This window comes from Lipotes vexillifer, unplaced genomic scaffold (genome assembly GCF_000442215.2).
Source record: "Lipotes vexillifer unplaced genomic scaffold, Lipotes_vexillifer_v1.1 scaffold1084, whole genome shotgun sequence".
NCBI classification, from domain to species: Eukaryota; Metazoa; Chordata; class Mammalia; order Artiodactyla; family Lipotidae; genus Lipotes; species Lipotes vexillifer.
Window position 1 is genome coordinate 1,012,838 of NW_006785495.1, and position 18,621 is coordinate 1,031,458.

The 18,621-nt window shown below is 34.2% G+C and overlaps 1 protein-coding gene across 3 annotated transcripts in view; it reads left to right on the forward strand.

Annotated features, from left to right (window-relative positions):
• Positions 1–18,621, forward strand: part of SLC12A2 (solute carrier family 12 member 2) — a 106,178-nt gene that overhangs the window by 55,735 nt on the left and 31,822 nt on the right. For all 3 annotated transcript variants that reach the window (XM_007457612.1, XM_007457611.1, XM_007457613.1), the window contains exons 8-15: positions 2,076–2,203; positions 2,300–2,384; positions 4,851–5,002; positions 10,174–10,281; positions 11,350–11,473; positions 12,511–12,612; positions 14,650–14,805; positions 15,396–15,495. In XM_007457612.1, the coding sequence (XP_007457674.1) occupies positions 2,076–2,203; positions 2,300–2,384; positions 4,851–5,002; positions 10,174–10,281; positions 11,350–11,473; positions 12,511–12,612; positions 14,650–14,805; positions 15,396–15,495 (955 nt within the window). The remainder of the gene's footprint in view (positions 1–2,075; positions 2,204–2,299; positions 2,385–4,850; positions 5,003–10,173; positions 10,282–11,349; positions 11,474–12,510; positions 12,613–14,649; positions 14,806–15,395; positions 15,496–18,621) is intronic.

The window sequence follows — 18,621 nt, forward strand, 5'->3', positions numbered from 1 at the left end:
TTACTTTTTTTAGAACGTCCCTCCAGTTGGTTTTGTTTGATTTCCATAGATTCACTTGTTTACTTTTGCCAAGAACACTACATGAAGAGTGTGTCTTCAGAGCCTCACATCAGGAGACTCACATGATGTCAGTTTTCCCCATCACTGATGGTGTTAAATTTAATGACTTGGTGAAAGTGCTACCTGAGAGTTTTATCTGTTGTTAGGTTGCCACTTTCTTCTTTGTAATTAATAAGTAGTTTGTGGAGAGATACATTGAGACCGTGTGTAACTTATTCCCCATGTTACTTTCACCAAATGGTCTTATTTCATTCATTCTCAACCCCTATTAACTGGCTTCTCTCTGGCATGGTCACAATAACATGTTGCTAGACACAGCATGCAGTTTTTTAGTCTTCTGACTCTCAGCAACATTATATTTAGTTGTCCCATTCTCCTTGAAACACTTTTCTTGTTTTATTTGATGTCAGTCACTGTGTTCTAGTGAGTTCTTTTCTACCTAATTCACTGGTCACTATATCTGTTACTCCTGTTACCCTTTCTCTTCTTTCCATCCTCTAAATGTCAGAGTTGCACAGAGTGTTGTCCTGCATCTTCTAACTGTATTCTTTCCTTTGGCAATATCTTTTCTCATAGCTCAAAATGCTCTCAAGAGATTCACATGTTTCTATTCCTGCATCTCTCCTTTAAACTCCAGATATAGGTATACATTCAATTGTTTATTTGATGTCCCTCCTACCTAACCGTTCTCAGACCTCTCCATCCTAGTAAGTGAAACAAACCAGGATTTCAGTGTTTTCTACTTGTCCTCTTACTTACTAATCCTTCTCTAATCAGTACATTATTCTCCCATCACTAGATTGAACCATTGCAGTACCTCCTAATTGGTCTCCCTGCTTCAGATGCTGATGCTTTCAGTCCACTGTCCATGCAGCATCCACATAAACATCATGCCAGTTGTGTGGTTCTACGCCCACCTTGGCATAGGACAAAATCTAAACTCCTATAAAATTAAAATTTTGCATAATCTTACCCCTGCTGATCCCTTCCATCTCATTTCATCTCCCCCTTACTGTGAGGGCTTTGCATTCTTTTAGTTCTTCAAAAGAGGTAAACTTTTTTCCTACCTCAGGGCCTTTCTACATGTTGTTGGTTATTCCTGGTGTACTCTTTCTCCTGGAACATCACATGGCTGATTCCTGCTCAGTAAAGCCTCAGCTTAAGTGTTAGCTCCTTAGTTGTATCTCTTTAGCCTTCTGTAACCACATTGATTAGATTGTCTCTCTTTCATTATTTATCACAACACCCTGTTTCCATCCGTACATTTACTGCTATTTGCAGTGACCTTTTTCTTAACTTATTTTGTAGCTCCTCATTGATACTCTTAAGTTCCATGAAGGTAGCTTGTTGCTGTTGGATCTCTCAATACTTTGAGATACTGGATGGTTCCAGTATAGGACCTGGCACATGGTGTATATGCAAATATTGGATGGATGGATGGATGGATGGATGGATGACCGTTAATTGGTTGTTTCAGTGTCAGGGCCTATCAGAATAGATGGAAACAGCAGGACTAGTTGAAGCTTTCATTATTGTTGAAATGGAAAGGACCTTTACCTGGTTTGTCTTAGCTACAAATTATCTGGATGCCTGATGAATAGCCTCAAAAGTCAAACAAGTCACCACTAGGAAATAGAGAAAGCTGTACAGATAGATAGAATATAAGCTGGATGTAAGGAAAAATGTGGTTCCAGGTTTGTTTTATGTCCCTTTTGTTCTTCTGCCTGCTTTCTTGCTTCTTTGACCTCTCGGAGAGATAACAATCAAGTTAGAGGTGCTTGAAACATAATTAGTAAGGTATAAAAAATAGTGGGGCATGAACCAGGTCAAATCATTTTGAATGTAAACCATTTCCCTCATATAAGAAAAGAGAAATTAGGAAATAATTCAAGAATTTACCAGTTACCTGAGCTGAAGAAAAGTCAGGGGTCTTAGATAAACACTTATTCTTAACCTAAATTATCATGGTCTAATCTGCTATCCATTAATTGCCAAAAATATTTTGTTCTCTACAGCTGAAATATTTAATGAGAACTTTGGGCCAGATTTTCGAGAGGAAGAGACCTTTTTTTCTGTGTTTGCCATCTTTTTTCCTGCCGCAACTGGTATTCTGGCTGGAGCAAATATCTCAGGTGATCTCGCAGTAAGTATTATAAAATGCTGTATCGATTTTATACAAAAAGTGATATACATATATTTATTTTTAAAGGTAGACTTAAAAAATGTTCTTGTCTTCTAGGATCCTCAGTCAGCCATACCCAAAGGAACACTCTTAGCCATTTTAATTACCACGGTGGTTTACATAGGAATTGCAGTATCTGTAGGTAAATAACCTTACATTTGTTATGTGTTTCAGAAATTTAATGATGTACATACTATAAACATTCATTTTCATGACATTTATTTCTAACTTTTAAATTAAGAAATATTTCAATAAAAAGATTCTAAGTTTTGCATTTTCAAAAATACTTAAGTAAACTAGTGGTGATTCTGTAGACATTATCTAAGTCACTAAATGCTCTAAGGTTTTTCCTTTAGGATTTCTATTAATTAGTAAGCTAGAAAGTTATGTAAAATCTTATCTGCAGATTCTTAAATTTCACTGAGATATATTTACAGAAAATGTAATTCATATGTAGAAGTAAATGCATTTTACTTTCTGAGCTTTACAAATTTTGGAATATTTTTGTTTATGATGGTTATTTTATATTTTTATGTAATCTTGTATGAAGATTGTTTCAAGGCTGTTAAGAAATACCTGGCATTTTTTACCATAAAACCTAATTTCAATGCACAGGAATTGAATGAAAAGTGTTATTAAATTAATGAAAATGGTTTTAAGCCACTTAATACATTCATGGAATCATAACATTTTAGAACTTGAAGAAAGGACTTAAGTGATCAGCCAGTCTCTAAATCTTTTATAGATGAGGAAGTCAAAGGTCAGAGATTTTGTTACCAACCTTATGATAATGGCACTTCCTTTAAAAAACTGTTTTCATGGCAAAGAGGGTTTTGGTGTTTTATTTATTTATAAGCAAATAAATAAATAATTTTAAAAGGCTATTTATAATAGGAGGTTCTTAACTGAAACATAGTACAGAAAAAAATTTAGTAACTACTGATTTTACATATAATTTGCATACATTGACTGTAGATACTGTCTTGTCTTGAATTTAGTACACATTCATGAAAGTACATAGTTTACCCAGAAAACATGTTTTTAAAATGTAAGCATTGTCTTTAATATCTAAATTCTAAAATTCAGGTTTTACAGTTAAAATTTTTAAGCATACTACAAGAATAAATCTTAGTCTAGTACTAATCAGAATTACAAACTCCAAATTCATTGACTACAGAATATAAATTTTCCATGTATTTGAGTAAGAAAATTTTTATTTTTGCCATATATTCAATCATTGTGTTGGGAAGTAATGACAGAACTGTTTTTACAAACTGAGCTGCTAATTTGCATAAATGTAATTTTGAAATTTTATTAAACAAGAGTTAGAAATGCTAATAATATCATGGTGGGCTATGTTAACATTTGAAAAAGTAACTCGATTACATTTATCATTTCAATGCACACAGAAATTCCTGAAATTCATTTTGAAAAAAGAAAATGAATTACATTTATAAGCTTATTAGCAAAATATTTTTGTATTCCCCTAAAAGTTTCTAGCATGCTTGTATACAGAGATCCCCAGCCCCCGGGGTTGTAGACCGGTACTGGTCCGCGGCCCGTTAGGAACCAGCCCCTCAGCAGGAGGGGAGTGGAATGTGAATGAGTGAAGCTTCATCTGCCACTCCCCATCGCACGCATTACTGCCTGAACCATCCACCACCACCACCCCACCCCACCACCATCCCCACCCCATCCATGGAAAAATTGTCTTACACGAACCCAGTCCCTGGTGCCAAAAAAATTGGGGACTGCTGTTTATATACATTATACATAAGCTAGAAAATTTACTTTTAATTTAAAAAATGATATAACTGATTATGTTTCATGGGAAATAATTTGTTATTGCAGGAAAACATTTCTGTTATTATCTGACGCTCCAGTAATGCTTGCCCTTGTACTCATTTCATTCTGTGTACACTAGGGCAACAGGAGTAGCCCTTTCTCTCTGATACTCAGTAGCGGAGTCAGTAAAGATCACCTCTACACTAGTAATTGTGTAACTAGCTCAAGCAGTGGAACCTTTTTTCCCCAGACAATTCTGATGGAGAACATCAAAATATGAACTATAAAAGCATAGCTGCTTTAAGGTTAGATAGGGCTCTCTCTATTCTGCCCTCAACCTCCAGTGGTTTCAGGAGTACCTTTAAGGAGATGGTTTTGCAAACACTGCTCTGAAAGTCCAAAGAAGAAATTTAAGTATGAAGAACTGTATACAGACTATCTAGTCATTAAAAAAACTCTTCCTTTCAAAACTTAATTTTTGTTTTATTGTTTAGTTTTTGTTGTAATGCCTGTGATTTTTACATCATATATGATGAGAAAGCATTGTTAAAGTGCTTCAAAAGTAAGAATATATGAACTCTAAGGAATGGTCATTACTGTTAGTTGTACATCGTACGTTATTCCAAATAATTCTTAATACTGAGGACCATGATGCTTTCCAAATTCTGTTCCAGGTAAACCTTTCTTAATTGTAAATACAATGTATGCTATAATAAGCAAGTGTATACAGTCAGCACTGTAATTTCTTTATGGGTGTGTATAATTTTGAAATGAATGTAAGCATTAGTTTGATTTCTTGTCCTCATTGTCACTTGTGCTTCAGGTTCTTGTGTTGTTCGGGATGCTACGGGGAACGTTAATGACACTATTGTAACAGAGCTAACAAACTGTACTTCTGCAGCCTGCAAATTAAACTTTGACTTTTCATCTTGTGAAAGCAATCCTTGTTCCTATGGCCTTATGAACAACTTCCAGGTGAGCATCAAATTTATATTATACAGACATTCTGTGTTCATCTAGAGGTCAGACTGCTATCAACTCTGACCATTCAGAGTATAGCAAAAACTTAGAAGGGAGGATTGTTGTTACTTTATACCCAGATATCAATAAAGACTGTACGCAACTAATTGTGCAAACAGAAAAATATGAAAGAATGAAATCTGAGCCTCTTCAGGGGCAAAAGGGCCCCAGAGGGCAACACTTTTATCATAGGGTATAATATATAGTACATATATACAGTATACTGTTTCAGAAAGCAAGAAAACATCTCACACATGGTCATATGTGCTGGGTCTATTTTTGGATTCTCTGTTGTGTTCCATTGATCTTTGTGTCTATCCCTCCACCAATGCCATAATTTCTTGATTACTATAGTTGGTTGTAAGTCTTGAAATCGGGTAGCTTGATTCCTCCTACTTTATTCTTTTTCAAAATTGTTTTAGCTATTTTAGTTCCTTTGCTTTTCCAAATAAATTTTAGAATAATCTATGTTTATCTACAAAAAAGTCTTGTTGGAATTTTGATAGGAACTGCATTAAACTTGTACATGAATTTGGGGAGGATTGATAGATTTACTATGTTAAGTGTTCCAACCCATGAACACTTAGGTTTCTCCATTTATTTAGATCATCTTTAACTTCTTTCTTAAGTATTATGTAGTTTTCAGAATATCAATCCTGTACATATTTTGTTAGACTTACATCTAAGTATTTCATTTTTATTTTGAGCAATTTAAATCCATACTAATTGAAATGAGTTCAGTTTTCCAATTTGAGGTTTCTCCATAATTGCTTTATATATGAATGCCCTTTTTAAAAAGTATTGATTAGTACCAGTAGTTTTATTTAATTAGATCTGGCTATCATATAGTGATGCTGTGTTAAACCACTATTGAACAACAGATTAATAAAATTATTAATGGATGCTTGAAAGTTTGTGAACTATTAAACGTATGAACTGTGTGAAGATTAGTATTACTGCTCAAGTAATACTAATATTACTTGAGAATATCAGTTTTATTATTACCTCTATAAGGTACTGAAAGCGAAATGAAATTTTTGTAAAATTTATGGGTTTTAGATAGAAGAGGAAAAGGAATCACTAAAATTTGGAGGATATTTTGAGAGTTGCTTGATAAGCCTCAGGATGCTAGAAATAAAAGAACATAAAGGTATAAATTCAGGAGATTAAAACAAAATATTCTGTGGTAAATTTATAGAATAGATGGTACTGCTAATTCAAAGTGGAAAATAAAAATTGCTCTTCCTAGTGTTTCTCCAGTAATGTGTAAACATAATAAACAAAATAGTTGAGGATTTAATGTATTGCAGAACATTATATAGACATTTTATGTAGAATCTTTGTATTTTACATTAAAATTTTATAACTTAAATATTTAATGCCATTATTTGTATTTTCTTTTGTATAGTTTCAAGCAATTTACTGCACTTTCAGTGGTTAAAAATATTGAACTCAATTATGTAATAGAAGTTTGTTTTTTCTAGTCATAAGGCTAGGCAAAATCGTCGGAATGAAAGAAAGTATTCATGTCCAGCTAATTATTCAGGCCAATTCGGACATTGATACTGTGTATGAAAGGCACAGATGTTGGTCTCTGCCCAGTGACTGAAAATGCCAATCAGATTTCTGTGTTGTTGCCTTGAAATACAGAAGTGTGTTGTCTTTATCAAGTCTAAGTATGGACTCATTCAAGCAAAGTGTGAGAATTTGGTGTACGTAAAGTTGCTTTTCCAATTTAAGTAAATTAAAAAATACTTTGTAAAGTGATACAGAATGGAAAGAAAATCCTGTAAAATTATCAATTGCTTGTCACTTGGAAAATGAAGAATGGTGAATAGAACGTAACTGAGGAGCATGTAAGTGGAGACTCCATCATGAAATCTATACAAAGGCACAGTATATAATACTGTTTTGCATATAGTTGATAAACATATGCATATATAATAGGGTCACTTTATTTTTCTTAAATGTTTAATTTTCTTTAGTTTTATGTTTCTTATATTTCTACATTTTAATGTCCTCTGAAACCTCTGACTCACCACTGCTTAATAAACAAAATGTGAGCTTCTTTGCTCTGTCAGAGGCTTTCATACCCAAACTTAAGTCCCACTGCTTCTCCCCAGACTGAACTCCAGTCATTACGTGTTTGTATATGTATACATGCACACGCTTACCCTACTCTGTTGCTTTATTTGGTGCTTCACTCTGCTTGGAATGCACTGGCTTTTTCTTTTTATATGTCCAAATCTGTCTGCTCTTCAAACCCAGTTCCATGAACATTTTTTTGGACCCTAAATCGTCAACACACACACATTCCCCACGCAAAATCTCACCATTCGTTTTACTTGCCACTTTTTTAATTTTACTTTTTATTAGACTTTTGTCTTTTATCCCCGCTTATTAAAGACCAAACCATCTTTTGTTTTTCATCTTTGTTTCCACTATTTATTTTGGATAACACTGATGTTACTATTATTTGAATGCATTTCATTTACTTGCTACTCATATTTTACCATAAAATGGTGGGAAACACAAAGGTTATTGGATAAATGTATAACTAGAAAACAGGAAACTTGGCAAATCATAGAAGCATAGTTTCTAGATGTTAAGCATGGAGCATTATTTATCTTAATTCAGAGGTGATGGAAGAAAACAAAATGAATCTTTTCCTCAAAACATGAAAGGTGAAATGTTATTGTTATATGTAATGTTGCTGGTGTCAGTTTTGGCTTAATCTATCAGTGTATCATATTCTTTTTTCTCCCCTTTTTTCTTCATTTACCTCCTGCCTTTGTACTTACTTAACTTTGAAGGCATTACAGACAGACATGGAATTTTGTATTATCTGAGAAGTATATATAACAGAAATCAAGTCTGCTTATTTTTATCTTTGTCCACCTTATCTATCCTTTATAATCTCCTTCCCTAAGGACAGATTTGGCAATGCTAGATAATCTAGCATTAAATAATAACTGTATAAAAATAGTGATTATGAAAAATGTATCATGTATATGTAACTACTAAATTGGTATTAAAAGGCTGAATAGAAAATCATCTTTTCAATGAGTTTTTTCTCCCGGAGATTCTCAGAGAAGTCAATGTTAATGTTTCTTAAAACTCTTAAATGTGTTCTTCAGGTTTAAACCTAAATCTTCTGAAAGATGCAGGGAGAGACATTTAAGTGAAACAAGGTGGTTTATGTATACATGAAACCAGACTTAGGTATTATGGCCAGGGATTGTGCCCAGAGCTAGTTTTACATCAGGCTTAATATTAAATTATAGGCAAGTGTATAGTAAACAGCCTAAAACCTTATTTCCTTATCTCCTTGGTCTCAGTTGGCATGTTCTTGGTCAATATAAATGAAAGGTAAATCTCCACTAATGAAGTAATGAATCTAGATATTGATCATCATTCACTACTGGTAAAATTTATAATGCATAGATCAAGTTGACAGTACCTGAATCCATTAAACAACTCTTCCGAATCAATTTAATATTTTGACAGATTTCAAAGGTTCACAAGGAACAGTGCAATGAAAACCTGTGTACCTACCCTTCATTTGTATTTACTAGTAGTTTATATTTTGCCCCATTTGCCTTATCTTTATATATATATGTATAGTATTTTTCTCCTCAAACATAATGAGAATAAATTATAGACATCACAACATGACAATCAGATTGAAATATTTAAAACATTCTGTACAAGCACGGTAAATTTTCCCACCCAAGTAATTCAGTGTTGATGAAGTACTGTTGTCTAAATATATATTCCATATTCATACTTCCTCTCTTCAACCAGTAATGTCCCAGATCAATTTTTATCAGATCCAGGATTCAATCTGGTGTCACCCATGGCCTTTAGTTATTTTAAAATTCTTTAATCTAGAGGAGTTCCCAGCCTGCCTGTTTTAACCTTTCAGGATGTTGACATTTTGAAGAGTCCAGGCAATTTATTTTGTATTATACTCCTCTGTTTGGATTTATTTGATTGCCTTCTCATTGTCTAAGTTAGTGATCCATTTTTTTTAAACTTCATCATAGGGAAATGTTTGAACATGTACAAAGATAAAGAAAGCAATATAATGTACCTAACATACACATTTTCCAAGTTCATCAGTTATCAGCGCATGGCTAATTTTGTTTTATTTGTGACTCCCCACTTCCTAGATTATTTAGAGGCAAATCCTGGAGTTAGATCCTTTCAGCTGGATATTTCTACTTTTAGCTTTAATAAATAAGTACTCTTTAAAGACAAACAAAAAACATAACCACAATACCAATCTACTATCTTAACATTTAAAAAAAGGAAACAACCTTCCTGACAGAAGTATATCAAACCACCTTGGAATATTCTTGCCAGAAAACTTGTACCTCAGTCTGATCAACTTGTCTAGATCTACCTACCTACCAGTTGACTAGAAATAGAGGTGAGAGGAACAAGTTAAACAAGGCAGTGGAGATTGTCGGCAAAATCCAGAGCGTGGGGTTTCTCTAGGAGAAAGGACATAAAAATCATAAAATGTAAAGGAAAGGGTGAGCCTGTAGATTGAAAAAGACTTAAGAGACATATCAACCAAATGTAAATGTAATCCTTTTGTGGATCCTGATTTGAACAAACTTTTAAAAAGCAAGAAAAGAGGAATAATTTGGGGATTTTGAATGTGATTGGGTATTTGATGCTGTTAAGGAATTACCCAGCTTTTAAGCTGTGACAGTGACTTTGTAGTTACAGTTTTTAAAGGTTTTTACGCATTAGAGGTACACACAAAAATTTATGCATGAAATGAGATCTGGGGTTTAATTCACAATAATGAAAAGATTGGCCCTGTTGAAACTGAGTGATGGATACTTTGTAGTTCAGTATGTTCTTCTTTCTGCCATTGTGTGTGCCTTTGACATTTTACAAAATAAAAAGTTTTTTTACATTTAGGGCTGGTGGTAAATCAGTTTCAGAAGTTTGTAACGCACGTAACCATTATTACTGTTTACTATTGTTATTTTTATCAGATTTCTCCCAGAATTACTATTAGTGTTCTTCATAGGAATAATAAAGATGAAGTGTTGTGTTCTTTTTTGAATTTTATGTAAGACTTATTTTTCCATTTTTGTCACTTTTTTAAGGTAATGAGCATGGTGTCAGGCTTTGCACCACTAATTTCTGCAGGTATCTTTTCAGCTACTCTTTCTTCTGCATTAGCATCCCTTGTGAGTGCGCCCAAAATATTTCAGGTAAGTATTTCACGTTACAAATTAAGGTAATATATTTAAATGTGGGATTTTTAATATTTTTAAATGATTTGTTTACTTCTATCAAGCCCATGTATTGATATTTATATGACATATACAAACACATATATCAAGAGTAGCATATTTAATTTTATGCATATGAATGTGGATGTGTATATATAAACACTTGGCCTATTTCAACTCTCAGAGTGTAAGTTTTGAGTTGTCTTTCTGGAAGTGGTGATGAATTTTTGCTTTATGGACATACTGTTAGCATAAATTTTCATAATGTCTTACCAAGGATAAAAAGTATAGTCCAAGACCATAAATCAAAAGAATTAAAGTATCTTATTCCTATTAGCATAATGCCAACATTAATGTTTAATTTTATGAATATTTGAATGTCTAATACGTGCTATACATTATGTTAGGTACTCAGGATATAATAATAAGTATGATAGACATTGTCTCCCTTTAATGAGCATTAAATAAATGGCTGATACTGGATAGAAAATACTTTTTATTACTAAAACAAATGAGATATCGATTCTGCAGCTTTGTTCTTAATTTCCTTTGTTCTTTTTGTCTGTTCTTAATTTTTTGTTGTAGCTAGTTAGTAGAGTAGAGGTGTAGAATATTTACTAAAATTATTTTCAGTATTGTTTTAAGAAAGGTGATTATGTTTTATAATTAGGATTTTCATTTGTTTTGAGTCTAGGATTTGGACTTGGTTTTCTTAAAATAGGTCACACGTCTGTCATACTTCTCAAGGTTCCACATTTCTTCTATGTGTATGCCTGCTCCTTTGGCTCTTTATTCATATAAGAATTTCAGCCTGGGGTGGAATAAAATGGATAAAAACTTCAGTGTATTCTAAACCTCCTGTCTTTCTGATGCTAGAAATGTTTGAGTCTCCTTTACAGTTTGTAGGTGAAGCAGCATGAGGGGAAAGAAAGAGGACCAAGAATTAGAAACTTGGGTTCCATTCCTGATTAACCTATTGTAACTGTAAGCAGATCTGTATGTCTTATTTCGATATATTTCATTTTAATGTTTATATTTCTTCATTAGGCCTTATGTAAGGACAACATCTACCCTGCTTTCCAGATGTTTGCTAAAGGTTATGGGAAAAATAATGAACCTCTTCGTGGCTACATCTTAACATTCTTAATTGCACTTGGATTCATCTTAATTGGTTAGTCTATAAATGTACGCTAATGTAGATTTTGGTGCATTTATAGTATCAGCTGTCAACACTGAATTGTTAAATTATAAACAAAATGTTACTTTGCCTGCAGTACTAAGTTAGTTTCTTTTTGATCAAAGGAAAGAGAGTTTAGAAAATAATGCAAATAATAGCACTTGTTAAATATTTGCTAAAATTCTTACCATCACTAATTCTCCATTAGGGCTAGAGGGAACTCTTAGGTTCTTGTCCCTAAAACAAATATAATAGCATAAGGAAAAGGATTCCAGTGTCTTTCATGAAGGTAGAACCTCCGCCGATCTACTTTTTGGTACTGTTGCCTCTGATCGTAAGGAAGCTAATGGGTCTTTCACTGCTCAAGAAGACTTTGGACTTTTATTAAAAGTCTGATTATACTACTGGAAACTAACTCTCATGTGATATTTAAGAATGTATTTGGTTAAGTTTCCTGTGATCCAACAGTTCTTTTTAGGGGTTTTTACCCTATAGAAACTCACATATATAAGAATATTCTTAGTGTCATTAATTATAATAGTGATAAATGGAAGCAACCTGAGTACCTATCAACAGAAGAGTGAAACTGCAGAATAATATTCAGCAGTAAAAAAATGAATAAACTTGGTTTTCATATATTAATATGGATGAATCTCAAATATAATAAATGTAAAAATAACAAATTACAGGATGATAACATAGTATGATATAATTTACATAACTTCTAAAACACCCAGAACAGTGCTACACAATGCTTTTGGACCATATATGTGTGTAGTAAAACGAAATGTCATTGGAAAGAATATTCCAACTTTGATGAGTTGAGGTATAAAGGGGGCTTCTACTGTGGACATAAGGTATGATTTCTGAAAATTAAAGTATATAAAGTATATATGGCAAAATTCATTAAATCTGGTTTGGGGATGTAGGAGTATTCATTATGCTGTTATCTACAGGTTTGAAATAATTCATAGTTTTGAAAAAAAAAGGTCTAATATGTCAGTTAAATATGCTTCATGTTTCCTTTGCAGCTGAACTGAATGTTATTGCTCCAATTATCTCTAACTTCTTCCTTGCATCATATGCGTTGATCAATTTTTCAGTATTTCATGCATCACTTGCAAAATCTCCAGGTGACTTTACGTTTTTTTAAAAGTTCTGTAAATGTGGTAATGTCTAATTTTAGAGAAAATGAAACTTTTTTATATATATAAATTTATTTAATTTATTTATTTTTGGCTGTGTTGGGTCTTTGTTGCTTTCTCTAGTTGCAGCGAGCAGGGCCTACTCTTCATTGGGGTACATGAGCTTCTCATTGCAGTGGCTTCTCTTGTTCCGGAGCGTGGGCTCTAGGCACGTGGGCTTCATTAGTTGTAGCGCGTGGGCTCAGCAGTTGTAGCTCGCTTGCTCTAGAGCGCAGGCTCAGTAGTGGTGGCGCACAGGCTTAGTTGCTCTGTGACATATGAGATCTTCCTGGACCAGGGCTCGAACCCCTGTCCCCTGCATTGGCAGGCGGATTCTTAACCACTGCGCCACTAGGGAAGCCCAAGAAAACAAAACTTTAACACATTTTAAAAGATGGCATGTGGAGAATTAGCTCACGAGTGCTTCGCTCTGCCTTTATAGTTGAGTCAAACTGAGTCTTCAAAGATCTCTTTATCATGAAGTTTATTGGTAAATAATGCCTGTTTCTTGTCTTCAAAGAATTTAAAATAGCGTTAATTTTAAATTCTGACACTGTGAAAGAATTACTTTGCTTTTTTCTGCTTTTATTATTTATTCAGCTGATTGCTATTTCAGTTCTAAGAACATTATTATGATATAGTTAACCTATCCAGGAATATTTTTAACACAATGAGTTCTGTGGAGTTCTAATATAAGGGGTCTTTATCAACTGAAAAATTACTCCATATACATTTTTATGGGTTTTGTTATAAACCATGATAGCAATTGGACATCAGAGAAGGAAATAAGGAACAAAAGCACTGTTCCTTCTAAGGGTCTAAAAGTTTCTCAGAAAAGGAAAGATAAAGTATGGGAACTTAGGACACAAACATCTTAGCTTCAGTTTTTACTTTAAGAATATAAATTTTAGAGGTGTGTATGGGTGTGGCTATAAAAGGGCAACACAAGGGATCCTTGTGTTGGACTTTTCCTTATCTTGACTGTAGTAATATTTTAGTTGTGATATCGTGATATCATTTTGCAAGATGTTATCATTGGGAGAAACTAGGTAAAGGGTGTCTGGAATCTCTGTGTATTATTTCTTACAACTTTGTGTGAATCTGCAGTTATCTCGAAATTAAAAGTTTAATTTTAGAAAAGAATATGTTTTATTGAAATGATTTAAAAATAGTATTTTGGGCTCTGGAATTACCTATGAATGAAAATTTTAAAACACAGTCTTCAACAGTTTTTCGAGTCAGCTTATTAATTCATAAATACTTCCCCAAATGGGAAGGTATGTTTCTATAGTCAACTCACAGTTTTTCTAGCAAGTAGATTACTTTTTTAATGATTCTGAAGAACAGTTTGAATTGTTTTATAGATGTGTCTCCTGCTAAAACACAGAAAATAAAACCGCACTATTAAGGACTCAATTTGAAACCTAATTTATTTTTTTTTTTATTTTTTTTTTTGCGGTACACGGGCCTCTCACTGTTGTGGCCTCTCCCGTTGCGGAGCACAGGCTCCGGATGCGCAGGCTCAACGGCCATGGCTCACGGGCCCAGCCGCTCTGCGGCATGTGGGATCTTCCCAGACCGGGGCACGAACCCACGTCCCCTGCATCGGCAGGCGGACTCTCAACCACTGCGCCACCAGGGAAGCCCTGAAACCTAATGTTTTAATCTTCTCTAGTTTTTAGCATTCACTGGGGTAGGCTGATTTATACTTTTTTGGTAGGGAATTTTTTGAATACAGAACTAGTAAGATAGGGTAATGTGGACATAAATAGATGTGCCCACTTCATGGCTGTCAAGAATCATGATGTTGTGATCAGTAATGGTCTATGACTTCACTGTTATAATTAGCCTTATAGTTCACATTTAAAGACCTTTTAGTGTAGCAGCCGCAGAGAAATTTATTTTGTGCATACGTATGTACCACTGTCTAAAGCAGATGAGGTATCCAAGTGACTTTTATTTATCTATTTTGTTTGTTATTGTTAGGATGGCGCCCTGCCTTCAAATACTACAACATGTGGATATCACTACTTGGAGCAATTCTTTGTTGCATAGTGATGTTTGTCATTAACTGGTGGGCTGCATTGCTAACATATGTGATAGTTCTTGGACTTTACATTTATGTTACCTACAAAAAACCAGGTAATTACATTTTGTAATCTAAGTATGAGAGAATGAAGTTTTGGATTACAATGGTGGCTTTAGAAATGAAATGGACAAAGAAGATACTGTTTTAATCATCTCAGAAACAATTATTTCTCTAATATGCTTATTAAGTCTCTAAGTAACAAATGTCTAAAATCATCATTTGTGTCTAGACTGTTTATTCAGTAAGAGGTAAAATTTGCCTGTTCAAATAACTTAAACTGTTCAGTACTATAAATAGTACTTTATAACAATCATAGATCTGCCTCTTTCCTTTTAGACCTTTGGCTATATAAGCAGTAATTTTTAAATGTTTTCTTTACTTGTAAAAGGCTCATTTTGAGTTGCACGCACAGCATGTCTGCAGCCCTATCATCCCAGTCTTTTCTAAGTTGTACTTTTTAAAAAAAATGTAATTGTAGTTCAGATTAGCATTGTCTTAATTTCATGCCATGAACTTGAACTATTGAAAGTCCTGAGTACAATAGTTTATTTTAGCAATTGACTTTTTAAATGTGAAAGTACTTGTTATTGATGACTTGTTACAACCGGTATTAAGCTGCTGCATGAATACTGTCTTCCCACAGATGTGAACTGGGGATCCTCCACACAAGCCCTGACTTACCTGAATGCACTGCAGCATTCGATACGTCTTTCTGGAGTGGAAGACCATGTGAAAAACTTCAGGTAAGTCATAAGGTAACAGAAACATTTTGTCTTAAGTGGCAATCAGTTCTTCCTTTATTGTTCAGTAACATTTTCATGTGCTGATATTTCATGAAAATTTCTCTAAAAGCATAGGGTATTGTTTCTTGTTTGGGTTTGATTTGAGCAGTTTATTCAAAAACAAGGTTGAGGTTTCTTGTTATCAAAATTTTACAAAGAGATAAATTATCATCTGCCCTGCAAAAATGTTGTGAAAGTTTTGGAGGTCTCTCATTTGAAAACTTTTAAATAGTAGGTATCATAAAGTAAACATTTTTTTCCCCCTCTGTGGCCATTTTTTTCCCCCTGTGGCCTCAGTAGTTATATAACTACTGAGGATAAAATTCATAAAAATCCCCTTTTTGCAGTTTTACTAAGGCAGTAAATATTTTCATGTTAGTGGCTTCATTCTCATTGTGGTACTGGAAACCAGTTTTAGTGATAAAGAATCAATAATGCCTTAGAGTAAAGAGTATTTCTTACTTTCTTCAATAAATGATATTTTATCTTATAATAGTTTATCAGTTATCATTTTAAAAACTATTCCTTAATTTAACATGCTTCTAATAATTGATGAGATTCAGTTACTAAAGCACTGTTATAAATCCAGGAGTATTGTTTATATAGATTCTTAGAAATTATAGATTATTACTTATACCAAGCTATAAGTAGGCTTGTCATTTTTAGACAATAGATCATTAGACAGCCATTCTCATACTGTTCATGTAAGCCTGGTTCTGAACAGGTGACTTTCCACAGTCATGAGTAATCACTTCTCACTGGCTTCTGCACAGTAATCACAGAAATAAATTCCTTGTTTCAGTAAATCAAAAGGCAAAATCTTTTTTAAAGAAAACTTCCAGAGTGGATACGTGCCAGAAAAGAAGTGCTCTACCAAATTTCCCCCAGGAAGAAACATCTTTGTATATCTTTTTGTTAACTCTTTGGGTTCTCCCCCCGCCCCCCGCTCTGCCCCCAGATTTCTTCTAGAATGAAAGTTTTCCAGAGACCACAGGTCTTCAGCTTAGGAGTAGAGAGAAACTGGAAAAAGAAAAAGAAATGAGAGCCCTGGGAGGAAAACTATAAATGCAGTACATTTTGAACATTTTGACTAGTCGATGCCAAATATGGCAGAAAATAGAAATCATTCCTTTATGTAAAAAGGTGTACTCCAGAACTGAGAGTATGACCAAGAGTCAGAGTTTATTTGCCATTAATAAAAAACTGTTGCTTTGGCTTATTATAGTAATGGGGAAATTTTAAAAAAAATTTTATTCTAATAAGTGTTTTAAAATTTTTATCAGGATTATACATGAACATAGTTTAAAGAGGAAAAACTTAGGTTTGACATGAAAATTAGCAAGCCCCACTTCTCTAATCCCTGTTTCTCTCATGCCACAGGCAACCACTTTTAACTGAATCGTGTAATATTTACTTCATATTCCCAAAAAGAGTGTTTGTCTTGTTGTATTGTTTGAGTTTTAACTTCAGGCATTATCTGCTGATTTCTTTCATCCATGTATGCCCACCACACATGTGCACCCTTCCCTTTACCCCACCGTCCCAGGGTATTTTTTATGTCATTATTTTGATTATATTAGACTTGATATTTATATTCTGACATTTTAAGCATGATTCAAGAGCCCAGCCATGTAGTAAATTATGATTGCTTTTTTTTCCTGTACAGGCTTTTTGTTTTCTATGTAGGCAATAAATTTTTTTTCCTGTTTAAATTTCTATTTATCAGTATCTCAGCGTTCACCAAATTTGCCAGAAGATTTTGTTTTCTTCGCTTCATAGTTTCTATAGTTTGTATTTCCTTGAATAGTGAGAAATAGTCTTTCTCACTATTTCCTGCCTCTTTAATTTGGGTTCTTAGATTTAGCGTTGTCTGAAGTATCTGTGATCCTGGGCCAGGGAAGTTCTGCATTGGTGGGTGGGGCTTGTCAGTGAAGCCCTTGATGTAGATTAATGTGGCTTTGCTGGTTCTTTAAGAAATTGAAGTCATCTTAAAGGTTTTCTATTTTGATCTGATTAGATTTCTCAGAAAAGAATCTTTTAATCTTCTGCTTGTTGATAAAGTTCTGGCTACCAGAGTTCTGAGAGCCAGGTGGGAAGGCAGCTCAGAGATCTCAGGGTTCAGCATATAGTAAATGTTCTCCTAACTCCCCTACTTGAAGTAGCTGCTTATGCTCCCAGACCAGAGGTCTCTCTAGCAAATAAGCCCTAGCCTAACAGGATTGGAGAGGGACAGGGACAGTTGCCCATCATAGTGATGGAAATGATTTGGGTTCATCTAGGTGCTTCTTATGCAAACTTTAAATCAGTCCTTCTTATTTTAGTTTCTTTAACATATTGCCCCTGCCATTTCCAAAGACACCTATTGCCTCTAAGTCCTAGGCATTTTGATGGTTCTTAGGTGTAAAATCAGATGGCTTCATAGTTTTCTCTTATGCTCATTTGTAATTTAGCCTTTTCCTGATTTGTCAAATCCTTTTTCTTCCATCTGCTTTCTGGCTTTCAAAATTCAATGCTATTGTGTCCTATCCTGTTCTCCATACTTTTGGTGACTTAAAAAATCCCATCACACTATGGAGATTTTTAAGGAGGGAGTAAAGATGAAGGCAGATGTTCATACTCTGTCATTGTTACTAGAAGTAATCCCTAATATATTTTGTTCTATACCTTTCTTTGGAATGATAAAGTTACACCCAAATTATGCCTTTGTGGCATGTTTACTATTTATTGATAGTAAAGATAGGGACTACAAGTTCATTTCCCTCAGTAATACGTTATATTAGTAATAGGTTAAACTACCATAACAAAAAGCTGAAAAAATAAAGTGGCTAAACAAGATAGATATCAGTGTTATGTGATAGTCCAGAGGTAGATGGATATTCATGGCTGGTAAGTAGATTGGCTGCACTTGGTTATTCAAGTTCCACATTACTTTTATCTGTCAGTCTGCCGTTCCCTAGGATGTGTTTTTCTGTCCATGTGGTCAAAGACATCACTGCCCCCGCCCCCCCCCCCCCCCCCCTTCCCGGAGGAGACGCGGGTTCGTGCCCCGTTTCGGGAAGATCCCACATGCCGCGGAGCGGCTGGGCC